Genomic DNA, 25,193 nt, shown 5'->3' on the forward strand with positions numbered 1-25,193 from the left:
ATAACAGCACTTTCCCCAACAGTCTGTTAATAGGCTAAACGGGTGTCTTTTGTCTTTGTTTGTCCACAAGATGCTTGAAGGGCAATGGTTGAGGTGCGACTCCCTCCCCTAACCAGCCCCGCACCACCGTATCAGCCAATGATACTGTACTTCCATATACAGTATACCCGCGAAAGGCCAACAACCCCCGCAATAGCTAAATTGGTATACAAAGAGGTTGCCCGCAATAGGTCGAAACCGCACTCGATAAACCCGCAATATTCAAGGGTCTCCCGTATTGCTATTCTATCAATGTTCCATGTAAAAACTGTCAGAAATGGGGAGCAATTTTGTAGATTTTATGTCAACATATCGGATATACCCATTAACTCTGTTGCAAGAGACATTGGTGATCAATAGTTAATGGGGACTGTTATCAATTTTATACAGCTTTGTTTCTAGTCATATATCAAATGATAATTGTAGATGACAGCTGTCAAATATGATGGCCACTCTTACAGCAATTCATGACACCAGGAGTTTTAACAATGAATGAAAACGCTGTTGTGCTTTGGCTCTATGACCCTTGGGCATAAATATTGATCCTTGAGAAGGAAACCAGACCTGTGGTGTTGTTGTCTTGCAAGGCATTTTTACATCTCACAAGCAGAGGGAAGCCGATGCCATTCATGGCCATCACCAAAACGGCCTGAAGCTCTGTATCAAAGGGAAAACCAGTCAACATCAATGATGTTGATGCTCATGCAATATGAAGAGACAGCCATGAGCATAATACACAAGTATGTTATTCTCAGATAACCACTTCATCATAAAATGAAGAACGGCAGAGGGGCTCGATGGGGTCACACATATAGGGGGAGATTCATGGGTTAAGTGGGGCTGATGGGCAGGCCCGACATCCTCATGGATAATCTTGATGCCTACAACGAAGAATAACTCTTCCTCAGGAAGGTCTTCTATCATCAATCATTGGCTACGTATTTTTGCTCTGTAAACCGGAATCATCTCGAGGTGCATCCAGACTTGATGAGCATTTTACAGATCCTTTATCAGATGGAGTCTACTTGTGTATATGGCTGGAAGGACTGTCCCACTACAAGATAAATGAGATTAAGAAGCAGCAGATAAATGTACTCAATGCACTCCTTGATGGCCATGGAATAGCTTTGACAATGTAGCTATGTGGGTTATGTCTTACTAACAAAGGGCATCAACTTAAGGTCAAAATAATAACATGAGAGAGTGGTGTGGCTAACACCACTGCCATCTCCCCTTTATAAATGTTTGGATGCTAAACCAGGTAATACTTATTTAAGGCTGAAAATACAGGAGGTTCAGGACAGATTCTAAACCCGCTTGCTACTGTTGTGCTTTATGGCCAGTAACTGAACCCTCCACTCAGCAGAGAGTAACTTCAAATACCCTGGGGAGATACTCATGGTTTTATATATAACAAGTGCCATTTTCAGACGGCATAAAGGGATTGGACAATAAGCAAACATAATTAAACGTTGTTGCCCTACAGTCACCAGTCAGGTTTTCAAACATATTGGGATTGCAGGTTGCAATCCGAAAGTTCAGATGAATCCGCTGTTGTAATATTCACGTTATTCAATTAAGCCACCGGCACATGGTAACTAATAGAGGAAACCTGACCACTGCACACACACACACATGTGATCATGACTCACAGGCTCGTGTTCCGCTATTCAATATATTTTCTAAAAAGTTTTCGAAATCAATTTTCACGTCGCTTACATCTGCACGTCTCCAAGTGTAATAACATCGGTTGCTAAACACGCACACATTCAAAACACATTCAATATAAATGTATTGAGGCTACTGCCATTAGCGATATTAAAGTCATACTTTTTTTGCTTCTTGAAAGGTATATTTTTTTGTTTCAGTAAAAAGCAGTAAAATATTAGTTTGGCCACCATCCGCCACTTATGGGGCATCACAAGTACTCCAGCCAAACACGCGAGAGTGAATACCCAACCACATCCTTTAGATCCACGTGCAGCACATATCGCAGTCGGGAGTGAGACAGTAAGGCAGTGCTAACACCAACACCAAAAAGCGAACAAAAACTTACAAGGATATACATTGCCTTTGATGGTGTGGCAAACAGCTTGGGAGTGGGGAGTGGAGAGTGCAAAAGCCAACAAAATATTAGCCCTACCCCTGTCCTTTAAAAAACACTATCTCTTCAACTGGCCAAACATCCACCAGCAATAGCACTCCTGATCATAACCCTAACTAAATAGTCTACTGTTAGGACTATCCCTCCAACTGACACAAATCATAAAACTAGCCCCACCTCTAGTGCTTCATTAGGCTCCATTTTACTTTTTGTTGACTTTTCAGTCTTGGTGCTTACATCAGGCATTGCGAGATGCGTTCAAATATTTAAACCATTAATTATTGAATGAAACCTCACCACCCTTGCAATCTACACATTCCATCCAGAGAAGAAATGTAATACTGCACTGGCAAGTTTACAGAGGGCAGTCTGATGGGCATTCTCTTATCAGGGGTTTCTACTCAGCGAAAAGTTGCAAGGATGCCTTGGAACCATTTTTCATATTTTACTGAACCTGGAAGGTATTGTGTCAGCATGTACCAACTCACCACCCAGCGATTCGAGGAACTCTTGCAATTATGGGGTCACGATACAGAGTCATGATTCAAATCAAGCCATAATTTCTATGTCCCATGTTTACCAACTTACTTGTTTTTTCACTCCATTTCCTTGCAGTTTTCTCGAAATGTAACATTCGCATATCATGTACATATCATTGTCATCAATCATAATTGATCAATTGGAACATGCATTATTTGATGCATGTATCGTGACCGTCAGGCTAGCTTTTAGTTGATAAATCGATGCGTCATTACATGCCCGGTTTTATCCTGCAATCTGATCCAGGGGCTATTAACATCCAAGTGTGCACACAATGCAGCAAGGCTCCAGAGCACATGCTATTCAAAGGCAGCTACTTTTTTCTCCACAATTTGCGTTCCATGATAGACTTGGTAAAGCCCTGAGCCAGGCCAAGAAGGAATAGGCCGCGTTTGCAAAGTCTGGCATGACATAAACTACCAGGGTTGTCCATACGGGAGAGATGGGTGACCAAAATAGGAATGTGGAATTTTCACTATAAGCATCCAGCACAGATGAGTCCTGCCCAAAGCTTGGCTGAGAAATGAGACACGTTTTATTTATTTAAATAGAGCAGTTCCATGTAACGTATTTTAAAATAATTTAAATTGAAGTTGTGGATTTCGGCATGGTCTTCAATCACAAACCATTGGTTACATAATTTGACTGGGTGACCCGGAATCATCTCTAGGTGTACCCGAGCCTGATTAGCAGATCCTATATCAGAAGGATATTTATTACCTGTGTATAGGCCTGGAAGGACTCTCCCCCCTCCCCAAATAATGAAGAGATTGAGAAGCATCGGAGAAAGTGGACAACATTAATGCACTTCTTGAAGGACATGAAATGGCTCAGATCTCTGACCATTTATCTTTGACATTGTAGCTGTGTGGGCCTTACATCTTACTGACGAAGGGCATCCACGTAGCATGTTAAATCTGTACAAGTACGGTTAGTGAGAACTAAATGACAAAACCTCACACCAGCACACACAAAACAATACGTTGAAAACTAATGGTGTAATACCCCCCCCCCCCCACGCATTTAAATGAATTGTCACTATTCAGGGTAATGAAATAATCTACTCTTGTTTAACATTGTTGTAAATGTAATGGTCTCTTGTGGCTGGAAGTGTCAAGTGACCCCCACTACATACAATACAAAATATATTGATCCTCACCCATGCGACTGGGTGTATGCATCTTGAGCTTAATAATTAATATTAACTACTGAAATAATGCATCTGCAGTCAACTTGCTTGTCTCCTGAGTTTATTTGTGGTGTTTATCATGGCAAACCATGCAAAACTGTGTAACGTGACTGAGGAGTTTAAGAAGTAGCATTGTCTATGAATCCTTGTTGATTCTCGGTGAGGAGGAAGAATTGTGGATGAAGGGTGGTGGATAACAAGAAGTCAACTGAAAAATAATTTGTGTCTGGAAAAAGAAATTGGTTTGCTTGGAACATTAGGCCATACTGAAAAAGTATTGAAGACTCCGTGAGGGTATTCTGAGAAAGAGTATCTAACTTGTTAAAGGGAAAATGCTAAATATATATAACAAAAGCATCCATGTAGCTTTTCCCACAAACTATCGCCTTAAATGGTCTCAATAGGTTATCTTAGTTTGACTATTCTAAGTTTAGAGGTATTATTTTGACGTGCCTTATGTTGTGCTGATCCAGCAAAAAGATTGACGTACAGTGAGCACAGCGCAACTACATTGCAAGTTAGAAATAATGTGTAAAGTTGGAATGCTTTATGAGAATAATAATTTTGAATGGCACAACACTTATATTTACCATCACTGAATATCCATGACTCTCAGCACGATGCTCTCATAATGTTTTGTCAATATTTTCATTTTTGTGAGGAACCCAGAATGCTCAGAGAAAAGCACACATAAGGGATGTCAGACATCTGTTTGTTATATCGGTTGGTTAGAATTTTACCTCTAAATTCACTAACCTGCTGGGTTAGGAACCTGATGGTATAAATTTTTTGTCCAGAAGGTAGGCATCTCTCATTATCATGGCTCTTACCAGGATTGGCCATTTAAGACTCTTTTCCATGTGACGTATGAGTTACTGGGCACATAAATGTCCCCCGTTGGCAACACCACAACCAGTCAAACATTAGCATTGCAATTTTTAGAAAATCTAGATTACTAGTCTTTCTATTGACTGGTTTCCTTTGCTAATTGGAAGCATTATTATATGGGCAGAAACGCTTTAACATCCATTTTCTAACAAATGTGCCTTGCTGGACCACATGACAAAGCGGACTTGTCAAGGTTCCGTTACACATGAAACGATATGAGAATCAATCTTGATTATGAGGTTGTTTAAACAGTTGGGTGGATGTAGAGGTTTTGTCACTCATCACTGAACCACTTTGCATGTGGTCGAAGGTTTGATTTCCATTACAGCCGGCCAATGGGGTAATGTTATTGTTACTATTATTATGAAGGATGCTATTAGATATTAAGTTGATATTAAACACAACAGATGTGACTCATAAGAACGGAACCTTTTTAGTGCCACATCTTAGAAACATCCACGATTTAAAAATGACTCAAGTAAATTATAATGCAGTATTTTAACAACAGTAATGTATACTCTCCCTATATAACTGCAGTACCCAGGTATACCTTGCAAGGTATTACCCTAAGTGGGCTGTCATTGGTTTGTATGATGCTGGAGGATTTCCATTTAATTTGATCATAAAATAAAATTATATTTAATTTACCGGGTCCTTCACATGAAGATGAATACTAAAGGGTGTTTGGGCTTTGCGAGACCTCGATACACAATTCACAATCTCAGCCCCACACATGATCGTTTTTACCAAAACGTTTGGAAAATTGTGTGGACATCATTGAGCGTTCCACCATGGCGAAATGTTTACTACCTCGCGTGGTATACAGGGGCGCGTGGGTTCGATCCCGACCCTGACGCCTGTATGTTTGGAGTTTGCATGTTCTGCCCTTGGAAACGTGGATTTTTTTCTGGGTCCTCTGGTTATCCCCTCCACATTTAGAAACCTGCGTTTATAGTATTTGGCTGCTATATATTTCCACATAAGCCACTTCGTTGAGCTATCGTTTGTGGTCAGGTCGCTTCTGAAAAATATCTATATAACTCAGTGGGCCTTACCTGGTAAAATAAAAAAAATAGTTTAGATCCATTTTCATTTGCCTTTTACTGAGATAAACCGACCAACTTTACCAATTGTCTCACTTCCATTACGATTTAACTGTCAACCTGGAAGGAGTAGTGACGATGTGATGGCTTAACTCGGCAACTTGAAGGTCAAGTTGGTCGATCACGCAGGGACAGATCTTATTTTACACAATTTATTTAATGATTTTAAATGAAGCTAAATGTGCTGACACCAAAGGAACACAATGGCACAATTATTCATTCCGCGTGGTATTGTCCAATTTACAGAAGAGAACAGAACTTAATAATTGTCTCGAACTGGGCAGCTGTGGCAGGAATCGAACTATTGACCGCGTGTGAATTGGCTCAGTGGTAAGCAGGCAACCCACTCGGTCCACCCAGCCACACAAAACACCAAAGTGCCAATCACGTGAACATATTTCACTCGGAATAAAGAGTCACCACGATAGATGATTCCAGAATCCACATCGTAAATCAAGTTTGAAATCTCACACTACTGTAACAGTGTTGATCATTTGTCTCAGACGTGATGGCTGCAGCCACCAAGCCATAACAAACTGAGAGCTAACGATACACGTTACACCTGACAAATGGTAACACTAAATCTAGTAAAGTCAAAGTGTTAAAACATATCATTAGCAATCCTAAATTATATTCTCACAATCTGCACAAATAGGTCTGACAACAATGTGTAATCAATATCACCAATGTATTGGACAAGCTATTCAAATAACTTGGTTGATAATGACGGCTCAGCGAACAGGCTGAATGAAAGGAAGGCACAACCCAAAGCACGGTTGATTATTGCAGACACCACTTAAGGCGGTGTGTATCCTGGCTCATCCAACGCACATTTGTATCATTTATTTATAAAGTACATCCTTTTTGAGTAAATTTTTAAGGTTGAAGCCTGAATCTTAAAATGTTATGCCATGTCAGCATGATTTATGCATTACAGAGTGATGGGGCGTCTGTGCAGAAATCAAGGAAATCAATACACGTCTCCGATACATTTACACATTCTTTCTGAAATTTAAACCCACTCATTTTGCACATTGAGGCATCAGACTTTATCAATTCATGGCAACAATAAATCTTCCAGTATACATTTGCCTCCATTAATTATGTCAAAGCCTCCGAGTGGTTACATCGGGATGCACGTGCTAAGTGGGGATGCTCTGGAAAACTGGACATTCAAAAATCCAGAATTTTAGGTGGAGCTGAATTAGAATTCGTAAATCTTCAGTTGTGTATTCAGATAAACAAATGTTCATGTTACTGTAAATGGCTATTGTCACTGGATCTTAAACAAAATGTAGCAGTTGTTTTTTGGGTTGTGCTTTCCTTTTTAAGACAGTAAAAAAAAACTAGTGATTCTGCTTGTTCTTAAAACCGGTCAAAAAAATTAACTTAAGACAATGAAACCGAGTCTCCTGGAGATATCTCAAGACTGTGATCCACAAACCCAGTCTCCTGGAGCCAATCTCCAAGATATTCAACCGAAATCCAGTCTTGGAACCAAATCTAAAAACTCCAATTCATAAATACAGTTTCCTGGAGCTGAGTGTCAAAATTCCAAAGCTGATAGCCAGGACTCTTTCGACAATCCCCCGATCCTGAAAAATGGACTTGTGGTCTCAGAGCTAAAGAGCATCGCACAACAGTGGGTAATGTAGCGCACTTTGAGCTGGATGTTTAGCTTGAAGGACTCATGGAGGATCCATCCATATGCTGGTCATATGCCATACTCTTGTTGCTTATGATACATTGTGTCCACTTCCACTGCAGCTCCAGCTCCAAATGGCACAGGTTTTGCGCTTAGCGCGGTAAGTGGCCCACGCCATGTATGGCTCCAAATATTTCATTTTTTGCAATAACATTTTTTTCCCAGCGTCTCTTCAGAAAACATCAGCAACAATTCCCTCGCAGGCATTCGCTGGAGCTTCTTAGTTCAGTGTGCTGTTTTTAAACATTTATTTTACTTAACTATTGGCCCTTATTGGTAAACAAATTACCAAAAATGATAACCATTGTGCAGTGATTACCAATCAATAAGCTGAGCCAAGTATGCATTGGTTGACAGGTGATCAAATCCAGTTGAGTTGACCAAGGGAAGGTTTTTCACTTTGTGGTAATTTCAGGCGGAGCTGATGTTGAGTTGACCAAGAGCAGGTAAACATTTCAGATTCTGCCAATTTTGGTGACATTTCAAGCTGAGTAGACCTATAGGAGTTCAGGATCTTCATTTTTGGTCCAATTCATGAAACACAAAGTATCACATTATATTTAATTATCATAAGCCTTAAAAATTCACAATCTCCAAAAAAAGAAAAATAGACACTTTGCTTGCCATTGTCATTTTCCTTCGTCATTTCAATCTTACATTGACAAGACGTAGATGCAGCAAACAAAAAAGACATTCGAGCGAGTTAAACAATATCATGACTACATCAACCAAGGCCCACACGCCTTCATAACTCTGGGGTCTGAAGAAAACGATTTAGGACGAGTTAAACTAGAAAAGAACGAGAACTTGGTGTCACGCTTGGTCCAGTTGAGCCCATATCCGAGGGCTGATTTGGCAGATAGGCACAGAGTGAATCGCTCACGAATCAACATGGCCAAAGAGGATACTGAAGTCGTGTAACAATGTAACTGCAACATTAAAAATGCTTTTGATATCACGCCCTCTGATATAGCCGCCTATGATAAAGCGCCCTATGTGCCAAGGCATCTCAGCATTGTAAAATCAGATCTCATGAAGAACATTTTGAAACGGAACCACCATTGGCAGCTGTGCCTGGGGGCATATGGTGAACTAAGCATCTGGCTTGCAAAACATGCCTTAGTGTGACAGTAGGGGAGTGATGCAACCCCAATTGGGTAACACTGTAATTGATGGAGGTTTTACTTAATGCCTAAAGTGGCATTTGAAGGATCAGCGGATGTTTACAGCCCACCTACAGCCAACTAGTGTTAGCCACGGTGAGTTCGAGTGGTCCGTAATGAGTGCAGGCAACGGATCAAATATTGCCTACACTTAGCACTGGAGATTCTGATAGAGCTGTTAACGCATTGAAAGTTCTCCATATTGAAAACCATTTCTAGTAGTAGTGTATACATTTAAAAAAAAATAAAAAAAAAATTTCAGGAATGATAAATTATAGAATTTGGTGGAACTTTTAAATAGTGAGACAAGCAAAGACACCCTAAGAAAATATTAGCTCTGTTTTAGAGACAGGGCTTTGTATCAGATAAAAAAAGCAGGATAGCAGTTAAGTCTCAAGACATAACTTGTGGTAAACTCCACAATACAATACATGCATGTTTTATTGGACGAATCCGCAATGAATCAAAGAGCTTAACTCTGTGTCTATTAGCCAGTGGCAAATTTGTAATTTATTCAACTAATCCTATGACAATAAAGCCGAAAGATGAAAATGGTTGATACTTTTGTTTTTAACTCATACAAATGTGGTAAACAAATTTTCACACAGGACAGTGTCATAACAAATGGTAGTGTGGTTGCGTGGCAGTCTCAATGTGACACAGCAGTCAGAGGGCCGGCCTCTCCAATGCATGGCGCATCCTGTAGAAGAAAGTCTACCAACATTCTACATTCACACACACAATCGAATCACGGCAGTGTTCATGATCCATTAGAATCTGCAAGGATGAACTTCCCAGATCCAATAATTTAAGTCAATACATTGTTCAGAAACAATGCTCCATCCACTCGACATCTGTTGAACACGTGGCCAATTAAAAACAAAATTACTCGTGCGGCACCTGGGTAACCAATTTTAGTCTCGGCGATGCCTTTCGTAAAAAAAAATAAACCCTTCCCACCCGTGGCTTTTACAACACAAGGTGCGGGATGAGACATACCAGGGTATGCCAACATTTGGATGAGCAACCACCTGGACAAAATCGAATCCAAGGGGATGGCATCAAATGATGAGAACAGGATGGTTCATCTCGCCCTTGTTTTCCCTCCGGATTGAACAGCAAGTGCTCCACTCTCATGCCCTCTGACTTACTCACTAATTTTAGGTCGCCTGGTGGTGCAGGAATGTGCTCTTTCTCTGCAAATCGTGCATTCCCTAAGCCTCAGTCTGCACTCTAGGTTCTTCAGATGGCTTAGAGTCCTTTTTTTCCCTGTGTTTCTCTCTTATGTACCATCTCAGTTCGATCAGGAGTTCTGCTCCCATCACTTGTTCCCTTTCTGAAGCCCCTCTCGTTCGTTTGTGTTAAACAGGGATCCCTCTCTCATCTTCTACTCCTTGAAGTCCATGTTGGGTTTGGGACCCTCTGTCTATCGCTCCTGACTCTGCTGCTGTTATTCCATTTATTGCAGTGGCTGCAACAGCCACCAATGCAAATAATTGTATTTCGGCCAACAGTTGCTGTTGTTGCTATTAACCTGTTGCTGAGAATACCTGCTGCAACCCCTCCTCATCCATCTGCTGCTATTGCCACCCGAGAATGCATCCAATGTTGCTGTCAAAGCTTTTACTGTTATCCTCTTACACATGCCGCTACTACTGCAGATTTACCCGCACTCGCAATTCCGCCACGTATTCAGACGCCACTGCTCCTTTTAAATCCCACTGTTGTCAGTATACCTCCCGTTGCAATATCCCCACTACTTCCTGCTTGTTTTCTGTATACTCGTCCAACATTTCCTCCTTCTCCTGTTCCTCCACTTCTCAGTGAATCAGCTGATATGAGTACAACTTCTCTCTCTCCCTTTGGTCCTGCAGCTGCTGCTGCTTGCTGATATGCCTGCTGTAGTTGTTGGTGTAATTAGAACTCCTGCAAGTTTTGCTACTCTGCCAATGTTTATACTGTTCCAGATACTGCTATTGCTTTGATCGTATTCTTTTCCAACTGCTCCTGCTACACCAATGCTTCCAATTCTTCTGCTATTCCTGCTGTTGTAACCACTGATTCGACATCTCCTCCACCACCTTGTGTCCCAACTTATGCTACCGATGCCACCGCTACTACTTCCAACCACTGTCAGTCCTGCTGCTGCTGCTGATGGAGCTGATACACATATTGCAACCTCTCCTGTACCTGCTGTAGCAGCCAATTCCACAGGTACTCTTTCAACACTAGCTGGTCCTGCCACTTCTGATGCTGCCATAATGCCTCCTCCCCCCCCCCAACCCCCGGCTCCAGCTGCTGTCACTGCAGCTCCTCTGCCTCCTATTTAGTCCATCTGCTGCTGTGACTGATGCTGCTGCTGAGCACTGATGGACGTATGTAGGGAGCCGGGGGACGTGAAGGGTGGCGGGGAGGCAGGGGGCGGCAGGGGCTGGGGGTGCACGAGCGCCAGTTTTGGGGGCAGCTCAGGGGGGCACATCCCCCCCCCTGGCATGAAGCGCGCGGCCTCCCCGCCACCAACACTGCCGGTGATGGAGTGGCGCGCCTTGTTCCGCAAGGCCTCCGCAAAGCTGACCTGCAGCACAACCGCGACAAATACCACCACCACCACGTCACACGCTGCGGGTCAAGAGAACATGGCACACACAGCATGCAGCCCCCCCTCACGTTATGTGGAATGAGTGCATGAATTAATTAATGGGTGTTTTAATGAGTTAATGGCTAAATAAGTGGATGATTAGGTTAATTAAATAGTGTTATTTGTACAATTCAGTATGGGGTTAAAGTGAACGAGTCGAGCAAAACCTCTCGGAAGTCGGATTTGAGTTAGGTAACAAATCAGAGTAACCCAGGAAGGCTCCTCGAAATTTTTTAAGAAACCAAAAACACAACTCAGAGCAGAATGCGGTTTGCGTGCTAATAAAGCCGTGCATATCGGTTCCGCGGTCTGTCTGCATGCATAAGTCGACAGCCAAGAGCTTTGCCGGTAACAGTAATTTTGTTGATAAATTATTCTTGTTTTTTACAGTAATACCTCTATTAACGAAGTAGATGCATTCCACGGTGTCTCTTCGTTGTCAGAAACTTCTTTGCCAGAGGAAAAGGGATGCGTTCCAGGAGTTCAGAGAAGGGGGGTACAATAGGAAAACATTGGTGCACAGAAGCCTTCACTTTGTCCGCTTGGTTGACAATGGTCTTTAAGGTGGACTGCTCGAGCAATGGAGGGCAGCAGAGGGAAGTCTGGCGAAGAATGCCGTTAAGTGGCTGCTGATAATATAACCAAACCTCACTGGATTGTGCCTACAGGGTGCGCACAGCATTTCGATTTTTACTCTTTTGAAATGCTTCGCATAAGTTCTAAAATTTGTTTTCGATTTTTTATGTTCATGTTTTCGATTTTTTTTGCAAATATAGAGGGTCAAAGGGTCCAACCATGGCCAAATTCGTTTTAAATGAGCTTCGTTCCCTGAGGAGTCGTTAACAGAGGTATGACTGTAATTATTTACATTGTTATTTGTTTTGAAAAGCATACTTTAATGAAAAAAGAAATAGTCAAGAAAATAAAAGTAAGAAAAAAACCAGAGAGAGTGACAGTGTAGTACCCTTGGATGCCTCTTCAGCCATCCACATGCTCTGGGAGTGCTCTCACTTTTTAACGAGCTTTTATTTAAAGACAAAATATATTCCACACACCAACTACCCTTTTGCAAAGAATGAACCTAGGCGTTCAATCTTTCATTCATGGTGATAGCAAGTGACTTATATTAAACAATATAGTTGTGAGTCTTACATGTCATTACATTGTAAATAATCAGTTGTTAAAATGTAATCAACTGTTATCAAGTGCTTTTTTTAATGTTGGGTTTTAATTGTGTAAAAGTTATTTAAATCACGTCATTTTGCAAGTATTAAATCATTTTCAGTAAGCTGGACATCCCCTATAACCAGAGAGGCTTCCCCAATTAGTCCGGCGCCAAGAGGTTTCACTGTAAATTAACAAGGTAAAGGAATGTGCAGAAAATGAATGACTTGATAGGCCTGCGACCTGCAGGCCCCGACGTGGGTTTCAATTGAGTGAATGAGCAACAGAATGATTAGATCGATGTGTGAATGAATGAGTGAGGGAGGGGGACCTGGTATCTGCGGGCCTCGGCGCGGGATTTGCAGCAGAACTCCACGAGCGCCACGAGCATGGCAAGGCCAAGGCCCCCGACGAGGATGTAGAAGACGCCGGCCACGTTACTCAGGCTCAGAGCGCTGGTCTTGTCCTGCTCGCGACATGCATGGTGTGGCATGCCGATGGGCGCACGAGCGGGAACGATAATATGGGACGACACACGGGGCCAACCAAGTGATGCAAGGTGGGAGTGGACACGATAAGGCGATACATGAGTGGTGGACACGAGATGACACAGAATTGAAAATGGTGGAAAAGTGGAGCCATGCAGAGAACCATGGAGGTACACAGATAGGGTGGACACAAGGCGCGACAGAATGTGTGTGCCCAAAGGTGGGCACACACGGACATGACACAGACATCACATAATGCGGATTCCATTGGTGGCCAAATAGGGATGACACACGAGACACCACATGGACAAGTGGACAAGGATGGGATAGAACAAATAATGGGTCACACAATGAGTAGATGACCAGGTGGACACCAGAAGAAGAGACACGGGCCAGATGATGTGTGTAAATATAACAGCACATGCAGGAGACACTTAGACAGATGGACAAATAAAAGGGTGGAAACATGAGAAACAGTTGTGAATTCAATGTTTTAAAACCCCATTTCCTCTCTAACTCAGCATGCAATTCAAGCTCGCTTAAATGTGGTGACACAAGGAGTCTCCGTAGAATTCTCGAAATGAATTTACAGTGCACCTGTCACAAGCAATGCAGTTGACTCTACAAATGTTGCACAAACACGCCTGCTTCACATATGCATCTGTAAACATTGTTGCTTGTTGCCAACAGTACAGTTGCATGTTACATTATCTGTGACATACACACGCCCCGTTATAGCCTGACTCTGGCCAGCTGACAGTTAATCTTATCATGCTATTCACGAAGCAGAGAATAAGGAGTTGATTGCCCAATGCATCCCACCATTCATGGTTTCCATTGGGCAGTCATTGTCGATGTGATCCAAGATGAACTGCCCTTCATAGGTCACTAAACATTGACCGCTTTTTGTGTGATTATTTACAATGTTTGTACAAGTCATAAACTTCTTGCCAAATGCAGACCAGATAAAATTCATGAGGGCTTCCCCATATCGTGTTGTTTGACTATACTTTATCACGATGCTCAGTGTATGTTGATGGTGGTAAAGTATACACGTGGGAGTATAGAAAGTAGATTTATAACAATGGATTTAGCTGGACCTTGCTGTACACACAGAGCCCTGCTGCCAACTAAGACAACCTGTCACAGGCTCGGGTCTGTTTACTTTCCGTTGTTGGTTGTCTTCAGACTCATTTGGTCAAAGGGCATAGCATAAGCAGGAAGATATTCCTGGCGTCTGTTATCACAAAATATGAATAGCAGCGCAATCATCAAGTAATCCGCAATTTTAATGGATTATGGGAATCTGAGGGTGGCATTTGGACAAAGTAATTGGCCAGAATAGTGTGTGTTATGTAATACAAGCAACAGAGTGTACACCGAGGCACAATGCTTCCTGTGGAGAATTGAACAATATTGTAAAATGCAACTGGATTACACAAGACGAGGTTACACTTTTTCATTCCAGCTTAAGGGACTCATCAAAAAGATGAGTTTAAAACTATGCCTAAGTTGTGGAAAAACTACATGTACAGTTCAATAAATATGCTTTAAATTCTGTTGTGGCTGAATCACTGTTGAGCCAGATTTCCATTTTCCTGCCTTGTGTCACAACACAAGCTATACACAGACAGAAATACAAACCGACGTCACTCAATCATGTGGTTCTTTGACTGGGTGAGAGCCCACACTGTCTATTTTGCAAAGCCGGGATTCATGACCTGCGCTCATCTGTGTCATTACTCAAATTGCATCATATGATTTACAAATTCATCCCAATTGTGCAATTTAGGATCACAGTCATGTGGTGGCAAAACACCTGATCCATCGACTCTTTGGGCAGCATGGTATGCGTCACCAAATGGTAAAACCCCGAAAAAGACCACTGAACCAATCTGCCGTGCCCTCAACTCTCAACCAACGTGTGCCTCCTCAACAAACTGCCTCATTAATCGCAACTGTGAGACAGTGCTCTTGCACACTGTTGTTGATAGCGACTCACGCACCTCATCACCAAAAAGCCATTGTCAATCCACTACCGAATCATTATCATCCTTCATTATTCTTGAGCATGGTCCATCATTCCTGCCAGCCATGACGTGTTCTGCCCAAGCCCATATAATTTTCCTAACAGTTTAAATCATGTGATCAACCTGCAATTGTTTTGTTTTAGAAGGTTCTCTGTATCATTATTTTATAATGTATGTTCTATAACCCACCCATTACTCTTTCCATATCTCAATGTAAATTAAAGCAGGCTTGTCCCCATGGTTATTTTTGAACTATTCTTTTTTTGCAATGAATGAACATAATTCTGAATAGTACATAAATTCATCCCAATTGTGCAACGCACGGATAAAAAACACAATTCCTGAGGTATATTGGGACGTTATTTTTCAAGGTTAGATTTAATTCTGCCTATTAATTTAATAATTTGGATACCAATTCACCTAAAATTACTGTCCTAGGTACACAAACATTTTCTCTTTTCAGGTTGTGTCCCCATGACAGATCTCCACTTATTTAGTGGACTTGTTGTCACATGACTTTATTTTGCAGCCTAATTTATTACATTATTATAACATTTCCTGTAGTTTATTTTCATCGAATATAACAATGGCTGTCGTCAACAACTATGATGGTTAATGTTTTCTCTATTCATACCGATGCATCGATTTTTCAATAGAGTTTTCAGCAAATACATTCTGTCACGGTGAATAACTTTTTTTAAAGCATGTAGCCTTGTCCAACTCTTAGTAAGTTATTCATGTACTCATAGTTTTTATTTCTAAATATATTTTATTCAGACCTCGGTGATTGACTTAAGCTTTTGACTCTCATCAATTTAGAATGCCCTTTCCTAGCCTAAAAATGCAAGGCTCGAAGAAAATTGAATTTTCATTTGTCTTTTCACTTATCTGATTCACAGTATGTGTATTTGCTCGATGGTGGGAAACTTTTCCCACTGCTTGCTCCAGTGTATGGTCGATCTCTAATTGTTTTCATTACTCTTTCCCCAATGATCTTTGTGAACTATTTATATACTGTATGTAGGATAGGCTACCATTCCACGTTTGCAATTTCAGCCCTCTATGCTGCACAAAGTCAAATAAAATGTAAAATCCAATTAGTAAAATTAGGTGATTTTGCAGGCTGACCATCAATCTTGATAGACAAAGATAACTAGGTTTAAACTCTGGTGGCTGCCCGTATTTGAACCAAGGCTACTGGTACAGTAGACTGGCAAATACTATAATCAGCTTAAGACACAGATCCAGCACGTCATGAATCCACAAAACTGCGTTTTCCAAGTCATTATTTCAAGAATTGGCTCCAGGAGCCCAACTTTCAAGATCAGTGTCTCTAGACTCATCTCAGGAAACAAGTTCAAGATCAGTGTCTTGGAGAATGGTTCCAAGACACCTGGTCTGAAGATCAGCATCTTCATCTTCAGACTTGCATCCAGGAGACCAGCTTTCAGGAGTAATGTCTTAAGACTCAGCTCCAAAATACCTAGCTTTAAAATCAACATTGAGACTTGACTGGAGACTGTCTGGGTTTGGATCACCTACTTATTTCAATGAGATAGAGTGACCTGGTATCTAATTGGATGGAAAAAGAGTGATCTGCATCAGATTAGCTGGGATATTGACCTGGTTCTCTGATTTGCAGAAGTAAAAAGATTGATTGGCTAGATTGGAGCAACGAGTCTCTAATGTTAATCACACCGTTACATGAAAACCCACTCTACCATGGCCTCAACGTTTCTGGAGGCAGAATGCCCCCTTTTCCCCCTATGATCCTGTCACTATCAGAGCTCTCCCCCGCCAAAGCCACCTGGCCACCCCTTGAGATGCGCCTCAAGCCCAGTGGTGCCGTGGGGTCACAACACTCACCTTGCTCTGGGCGTCCTTGGCACCGCACTCTCCCTTATCGTACCACCACTTGTTTTTGAGTTTGTCTAGCGTCCCTAGCTCGCTCAGTTTGAGCACCGCTAGGTTTACCCGGGTTCTGGGGGTCGAGTGGCGCACAGGACGAGTGTGGGAGGAGGGCAGATCGAGCCCGATGTTGTTGAGCCCCAGTCACCAGGATTTAGGTGGGCAGGTGGTGTCAGGAAAGCAGAGACAGAGAGAACAACCAAGAGGACGGGACGTGACGCAGACAAAGAGAGAGGGAGAGAAGTGGAACAAGAGAATGGCGAGAGAGTAAAGGAAAGGGAGGGTGAGATGAGAATAGAATGTATGGAGGAAAAGATTGGGAGGAATGACATCAGAGTGGGAGATGTAGGAGAGTGAAAAAGAGTGGAATATGGAGGGAGAGTAATAGAGAAGTGACATAATATATATAGGGTAAGAAAGGAAAAGAAAAGAGGGAGAGATTTTGGAGAGCGAACATACAAGAGTGGAAAAGATGGAAAAAGACAGAGAAATAAGTGGAGAAATGAAGAGAGGCATAAGACGGAGTGGACATTAATGGGTGAGGGGAAAGTGATTGCGAAGGGAGGAGAAAGAGGATATAATAGAGGGAGGAAAGTTAGTGCCGAAATGAGAGGGGAGATAGAGAAGAAAATGCAAAAAGGTAATAAGAGTGTTTCAGAGATAGGAAGACTTAATGGGATTGGGAGAAAAGGGTTTAAAAAGAAAATAAAAATAGGGCCAAGAGAAAAGATAACAGGGGGACATGTGTGTAGGGGAAAATAAATGACAGCATGTGGAAACAGGGTACAGAATAAATAAAATCAAATAAACCGGGAGTTGAAGTGATGAACGGAGAGGCATGCAGAAATATTGAGGAAGAGAAGGGGTGATAGGCATAGTGAAAATGAAAACAGTGAAAAGTGAGGGAAAATAGTGTATATACAAAGAAGAAAAGAGTGATAAGCCAAGGTGAGAGAGTTTGCACGGGAGACAAAGTGGTAGTCAGACAAATAAAACATGATAAGAGAAAGAAGAGTACTGAGTTTTAAAAAAATGTGATAATGGAGGCAGAGAGAAAAGTGGAAGTTTGAAGAGAGGAGAAAGAGAGACAGAGGCAGACACAATAGGACGCACGGGAGGGCGGGGCAACATAACAAACATAACAGCAGTTATGTTGTGTTACTACGAATGATGTCCATTCCCATCAGGTCCGCACGTGTCAATGACGTCACAGACCCACCACGAAATCCTCTCTGAAATGGCCACCCAGACCGCACTACGGCAGGGATGGGCGACCATTGAGATTCATAACCACCTACCAATTGGAAAAAAAACATTCACTGTTATTACGATACCCAGCACGTGTCACTTAAAAATCTACGATTCATCAGCCTAATTTTTGGTAATCCTATTTTGTAAATGTGGATTTGGCTATGTATTCTCAATGTGATGCTTCGTTAATGGGAAAAAATACTTTAAAGTGACTTTAAAGTTGATTCGGTGACGTCACTACGGTAATGTACCAGAATGGAAATCATGCAACCGACATCACTCGTGCCGCAGCTTCGGTGACGTCAGACTTTAAAGTATTTTTTCTCATTCATGAAGCGTAAATGTCATATGGGACGAGGCCAGGACACACAGGTGTGGGTTGCATCTTTACGCAAGTTCGAGAACAAACCAGACTCAGGTGAGCCACATTGGCGAACGCTCTTTATGATAAATGATAGGCGAGTTAGGGGCGTGGTGGGACGACGTCATCACGAGTCGAGCACGTGGCCCCCGCGGAACCTGAAGAATAATCGACGGTCACGTGATCACGCCCGTTCGTCAGTGCTGGATCACGTGACAAGTTCGCATTCGAGGTACGACCGAGTGGCTGGCATTGTAATCATAATGCTAATACTGCAATGATAATAATATGGATAATAAATGCATACCAGTCAACCCCTTATCAGTGCCTACCTTATTACAGACCAATTCAGACCTTATTGGTCACCCCATGTCCTTATACATCTCAACGTTCATCCTACAATGGCCCATCACAAGGGAGAAACACAAACAAATAGACAAAAAATGTTTTCCCATATTGAAACGGCTATACGCCGTATGGACCTGAAAACTCAATTTCCTTGTGCAAGAATACGGGTAAACCATATGGGTTTACAGGTATGTAAATGTGTAAAATATATACCGTAGGTCTTCTTATTCAAATAAATTCTAACTTTTTTTTATCAGGTTACATCATGAGATGAATAATTATATACGAAATTTTCATTGAGCGGTGGGTGGACCCATCTTGTTTTGACATCAGACACTACCATAAAATGCCTCTTGAAACCAAACTCAATTGAATTGGAATTTAGGGGTAAAGTCAGAAAGGCTGTACAAATAAATATTATCTTCTTGGTTCTTTCGGTAAAGTCACGTAGAAGGGAAGTAATAAAATAATAAAAATAAAACATAATAAAATAAAACAATTCTCACGACGTTTCGGCCACAACGCAAGCAGCCGTCCTCAGGCGAAGAATGAAGCACCTCCAAGCTTGGAGCGTATATTTAAGCTGGGTTAGAGGGGGGGAGGTGGGAAGAAGAGCGCCTAAACAAAATAATTTGCATATCAAGAGGAATTCAGCATATGGAAAATGCGTAGGAGGTGGGCGGGGGGGGGTTCCAAATCAATACTATGCCCGTGCATTATGCAGGATTAGCAGCCTGAGGACGGCTGCTTGCGTTGTGGCCGAAACGTCGTGAGAATTGTTTTATTTTATTATGTTTTATTTTTATTATTTTATTACTTCCCTTCTACGTGACTTTACCGAAAGAACCAAGAAGATGAATCCCTGCAGTCACGAAAGCTTTAAATCGAAATAAATATTAGTTTTAAAAATTCGAAGGGAGTACTCTGTTCGCGCACTATTTATGCTGCGCGCGGTGGTGAACACAGCACTCTGCAGTCACTCCGCTTGCATTGATGTACCACATCATTATGCGGTGATGATGGTACACTGTCTTCTCCTTGGACATCACTATTCACTCAAAAATATGATAAAAGTAAAAGCTGTTGAATAATTACGTTTATAGAATTGAAGAAATAAAAGTTTAATTTATATTGCACATACGTGAATTAAATTCAATCCTGTTTGAAAAACTTTGTCCGGGCTTCCACATTCAGTGAATCTCAGCCTTCCACCTTTGCTTTATGGTGACGGTTACTTGGCTTAATCAATACAGCAGCGAGTTTTATGTGATATTAAATTACAAATATTAAACTGTAAATATTTATTTGTTATTACATTATAAAGTGAGAGTGAATGTTCGTGTTATTTACGTGTAAATGTAATATAAACGTGATAATTTAGCATTACCTAATTACTGTATTTTGTCAATATTACAGACTTCCCCTATAACTAGAAAGGCTCCCCCCTCCCAATTTATCCGGCTTCAAGATGTTTTACTGCGTTTCTAAGGTCCCTTCATATGCTAGGTAGTGCACCTTCTCACATGGCTTGCCTTTGGATTTGTAATCCCCCGAGGGCACCATTACATGGCAATCATTTGTTATTGTCCACACAGATGGAATTTAGTTCAGTAGTTGTGAACCTGTGAGTGCCCCCCCCCACTTCCATGGCAGTGTGAAAGTGGGGGCTGGGCTATTTTTTTGGGAGGGGGGCATACCAAAAAGGTTGAGAACCACTCATGCAGCTAAATAAAGTTACTGCACTTGAGAAGCCATTTAAGCACAGGTGGCAGAGTGTCCTGTGCCACCCAGGCACCGAGACAAAGTACCCCAAATTATTGTTTTAAACATAAGTGATAAATGATTAATTCAAATAATGTATAGCCCTGTGCCAATCCACTGCTGGATGAAAGCGTCCCCATGCCATGTTGGTCATATGGGCTGTTTGCCCATACTTCACCATGCCGGTCAGTGCGGGATGGTGAAGGGGGCAGGGTTCAGGACCTATTCACAGTTGGTGAACCAATGCACCACTATCCCAACATAAGTGATATTGTAACGCAAAATAGAGAGGTAAAAACAGAGGTAGGGTTCAGGCCTACGACTGCCTGCTCATGCCACTGCTCGCAGAAGGACCTCCACTATGGCGACTTCCAGGGAGCCCCACGAGAGGGGACTTGGGTTTCCTCTTCTATGCTTGCCATACGTTGTTGTAGAGTAGGGGTGGGGAACCTTTTTGCCAAGGGCCATTTGGATATTTATAACATAATTCGCCGGCCATACAAAATAATCAACTTAAAGATTAGCCCGTTATATTTGGTCAAACATTTAATTAACTAACCCCTAATGTGATGGCTGAAACTGCTTCTCTTTGGCGAGGCGTGGTGATGTTAGCCGGTATTGATGATGTTGCTGCTACTCGCAACTGCTTTTCCAGGTTTGCTTCTAGATTTATTGAATTTCGAGTCCCGCCTGCGGTTGCCTTGGCAGGGTCACACCAAATGATTTCGTGGGCCTCATACGGCCCGCGGGCCGGACGTTCCCCACCCCTGCTGTAGAGGATTCTGTATCCACACTTTACCTCATCACACGTGTCCTGCCAATTGACTGTGGTGGTGTACCCATTGATTACAGCAGCCATCCAGCAGTGTTATATATGTTAACGCCGTTTTAGCAGAACCGAGTATAACATTAAACTCACTACTGGTGTCTCAAACGAGCGTTAGTGACTGCGAGTCAGTGCTCGAAATTCTATATTGCGATGGCGAGGGCTAAACCCGTTTATCAAAATGGGGAATATTTTATCACTCAACAGAAAATTGTAAAATATCATTGCAGTATTATCACATTGTTTTGTGTATCAAGATATAACTAAATTGTGTTCGATGCAAACCTTGATTGAAATGTATTCGATGGTAGTGGACTATAAATCAACTGAGTGATTAATTCGAGATGCCAATTAAGCGGACGTCCGTGTCACCGCCGATTATTGCGGCAAATTTACATTGCCAGGCCGATTAATCGAGCGTTCGAGCACTCCGCGCGATTAATCGACTGCTGAGCCCTCACGCTCAGGGTGATCCATCGAGCAACTTGGCTTGCCCAGAGAGATTAATCGACCGTCAGCCGAGTTCATGAAACTGCAGAGCCCAGCACATTCAGGTCAATTAATCAAGTTATTGAGTCAAAGTAACTCAGGTCCAATAAATAAAAAGCCGAGTTTCTTTAATACCCAACCAGATTAAATCGAGCCACCGAGCTGGTCAGAGTAACCACCAATTGTGCATCTAAAGCCGCCCATGGTGGCTGCTGATCAACTCCAAGTGGAACAGCCGTCCCCGTGTGTGGCTTGTAACGCCGTACAAGGGAGGGTGGGGGATAAGAAATTACGCGAGTCGTGTTGTGCAAACCGGCCTTAACGTTTCTGACATCGGCCAGTCGTTAAGCCCATTCATGACGCACTTGTCCGAATGTTACCAATCTTCTCCGTTCACAATTTTCATGCTGCCAATGACTCGGAAACACAAAATGTGTGCCTCGTAGTGGCTTGTTCGCGATTACTGAAGAAAATTTGAGTAGTCCTTCTTCAACCTCATTCAGACCAGGATACAGTTTCATAAAAATAAACCTGAAGTGTTAACATTCCCCTTTGCATTGACTCAGAGGAAACTAAAGGCTACGTGGATCCACAAGGGCAATGTTCTAGGAAATCGTCAGCAAACCTTCGCCAGTAATGATCCATTAACCACGAGCAACTTGGTGGGCAACGGAATGAAGTGAAAGAGTTCTCAGCCAATCAACGTAGACTTTGTTGAAGAGTGCGTTTTGCTCAATGATACGTCTACATACTATAAATTAATCCGCAGACATTAATCTGCTGAAATCGCTCAAGGCCCCATCATGGTCCATAACAGTATTACTACATGATAACATCAAACTGTCACACATTCACTTCCAGATCCCACTCATATACTCAACTGAAGCCTCTTGTTTGTGATCTGATTGGAAGCTGCTGTCCCAATTGCCCAAGATGGGGGCAAGCTGCAGTCAGCTTTGTTTAGATTTTCCAGCAACTACGTTTTTACAAAAAGAAATGCCGGGGTAACCATTGCCGCCTCTGATTGCTTGTAATTATTTCTCTAAACTACCACCGATGGATTATTGCCTGAAAGGGAAATGTTAAAGCACTTAAAGCCATTTTATGCAACCAATGATGGATTAACTGACCAATTGGCTTCCATAAGTTATTCGATGCTCCCTTTGCAGCTCCAGTCGATTAATCGATTGTCAGAGTGGGGCCGGGGCGAGGAAGCGATGGCCGGGCGAGGCCGCACCTTTGAGTCCCCGCCCCCGCTCCCGCACTCGCCCTTATCAAACCACCACTTGTTCTTTAGTTTGTCCAGGAGGCCCTGCTCGTTGAGCTTTAGCACAGCCAGGTTCACGGCACTCCTTGAGCCACCGCGCGGCAGGGAGACAATAATAATCATCATCACCATCATCATTACTCATGGCCGAACGATGTGGCCATCATCATGAGCATCATCAATCATCAGACTGAACACGGTAATTGTCATACACATCGTCTTCATCACCACATTTCATTGGCTACATTAACATGATTGCAAATCCAAATGTGGTTTTCCAGGTTGGGCTGTGGCCTGTTGAACCACGCACTATTATGGGCATCTAATTCAGCTCGTGGTAAATTCCTGCAGTGAATGATGAAAGCTTTCGTGAATACATTCTTACCGTGCAATCCAACCCTGAAAACCACACTTGAATTATGATTGGCTACGAAAACTTACTTTTGTTGAAATGACCGTAAATATAATCGTCACTGCCAGTAAGTAATATAATTAACATGTCCTGTACGACCATCAGTCATCATCCCTTTCAGTGATCAGTGATGCGTGCTGCCCAAGCCCACTTACTTTTTTGAACAGACACCTTGTTCTCCATGTTGTTTGTCAGTCCACGTGTTTCAGATACATTTCATGACCAGCAACATCCACTAATTGAAAACATTATTTCGTCAAATGTATGTCTGTAGAACTTCTTTCCTACTGTACATAGCCAACCGTGCTAATCGAAGGTTGTACATAGAACAGGACACCTGATGCAGCAAGTGATGAAAAGGAAACAGGCACTATTTGGACACATCTGTAGGATGGGCAACAACAGGAAAATGAAAAGTGTGTTGTTCGGAAAAATTGAAGGAACCGGAAAGAGAGGAAGACCTAACAGAGAATAACTTGACGACATAAGAGGTTGGTGCCAGAAAGATGCGCACTACTTGAGCATATTGGCACAAGACAGCGGAAAGTGGAATCAAATGATGACATTTGCAATGGACACCTATGGGCTATTTGCCCATGGATCGTGATGATAATAATGCTGTTTCTTATAGCACTTCGTTTACCAAGAATGTATCCTGAGCACTATAAGAGATATGCCTGTAGTCCATTGCCATTCCTTGTTTTAAAGACTCATTTGGCCAGCGAATAGGAGATGGGTTCATGCTTTAACCATTTATCATTTAATACCTTTTCTTTCCGCCATACAGTATCAAAATATGTGATAATTTCAATGAATTCTGCAGCTGTTTTAATTGTTTATGTTGGAATCCTGCTTTTACGTAGCTTGTCAGCGTCAACACCTGGTCACAGCAGTTATGGCCGTTTGTAAATCCCTGCTTGCTGCTTTAGGATCACAGGATCGAGGATTGGCCTGATTCTCTCCTGACGGAGCTGCTCCATGAGCTGTAACCGGATGCTAAAAAAAATGGTTACAGATCAAGTTCTCCAAGTAAATTTTTTTAACCTGTTGAATCACGCACTCAAGAGACCAGGATAAATATAATTTGTAAGTGTGACTTGGGGAATATTTTCCAGTTGGGGGCAATGTTTTTTAAGTAGATCAACCAAGTATTTAAAACAAATGCAATATACAAACGTTTAATTTTAACCTAACCGTGCTGTTGGAGTCATACCAATGTGACTCGGCCAAGATAAACTCCTACAATCAGCATTGCACCATCGCATTAGAGAATACTCCCATGAGAACTACTTACGCTCTCTTCACTCGGTCTTGTATGTAACACTGGAGAGTGAGATTGCCACGATGTTTAATGATACGTTACAATATTACATTCCACAATGTTATCCGTTTTGCCTCTTTTGTAATTTAGTTTTATATTTTCCGTGTATTGTGTTTGTTTACCTCAAAGTTATTCAACTTCAGTTCACTGAACATAAGCTGGCACAAACCTTTTAATAATTTGCAACTTTATATGTTT

At 42.1% G+C, this 25,193-nt stretch overlaps 1 protein-coding gene across 1 annotated transcript in view; it reads right to left on the minus strand.

Annotated features, from left to right (window-relative positions):
* Positions 1–1,702: 1,702 nt before the first annotated feature.
* LOC144718960 (glutamate receptor 4-like) overlaps positions 1,703–25,193 on the minus strand; it is a 77,481-nt gene continuing 53,990 nt past the window's right edge. Inside the window, exons 15-17 of the mRNA XM_078594603.1 lie at positions 16,918–17,032; positions 12,865–12,999; positions 1,703–11,306 (exon numbers count right to left, since the gene is read on the minus strand). Of these exons, the coding sequence (XP_078450729.1) occupies positions 11,058–11,306; positions 12,865–12,999; positions 16,918–17,032 (499 nt within the window). The 3' untranslated portion in view covers positions 1,703–11,057. The remainder of the gene's footprint in view (positions 11,307–12,864; positions 13,000–16,917; positions 17,033–25,193) is intronic.

The sequence above is a fragment of the Lampetra planeri genome, chromosome 5 (assembly GCF_965212315.1).
Source record: "Lampetra planeri chromosome 5, kcLamPlan1.2.h2, whole genome shotgun sequence".
Lineage (NCBI taxonomy): Eukaryota > Metazoa > Chordata > Hyperoartia > Petromyzontiformes > Petromyzontidae > Lampetra > Lampetra planeri.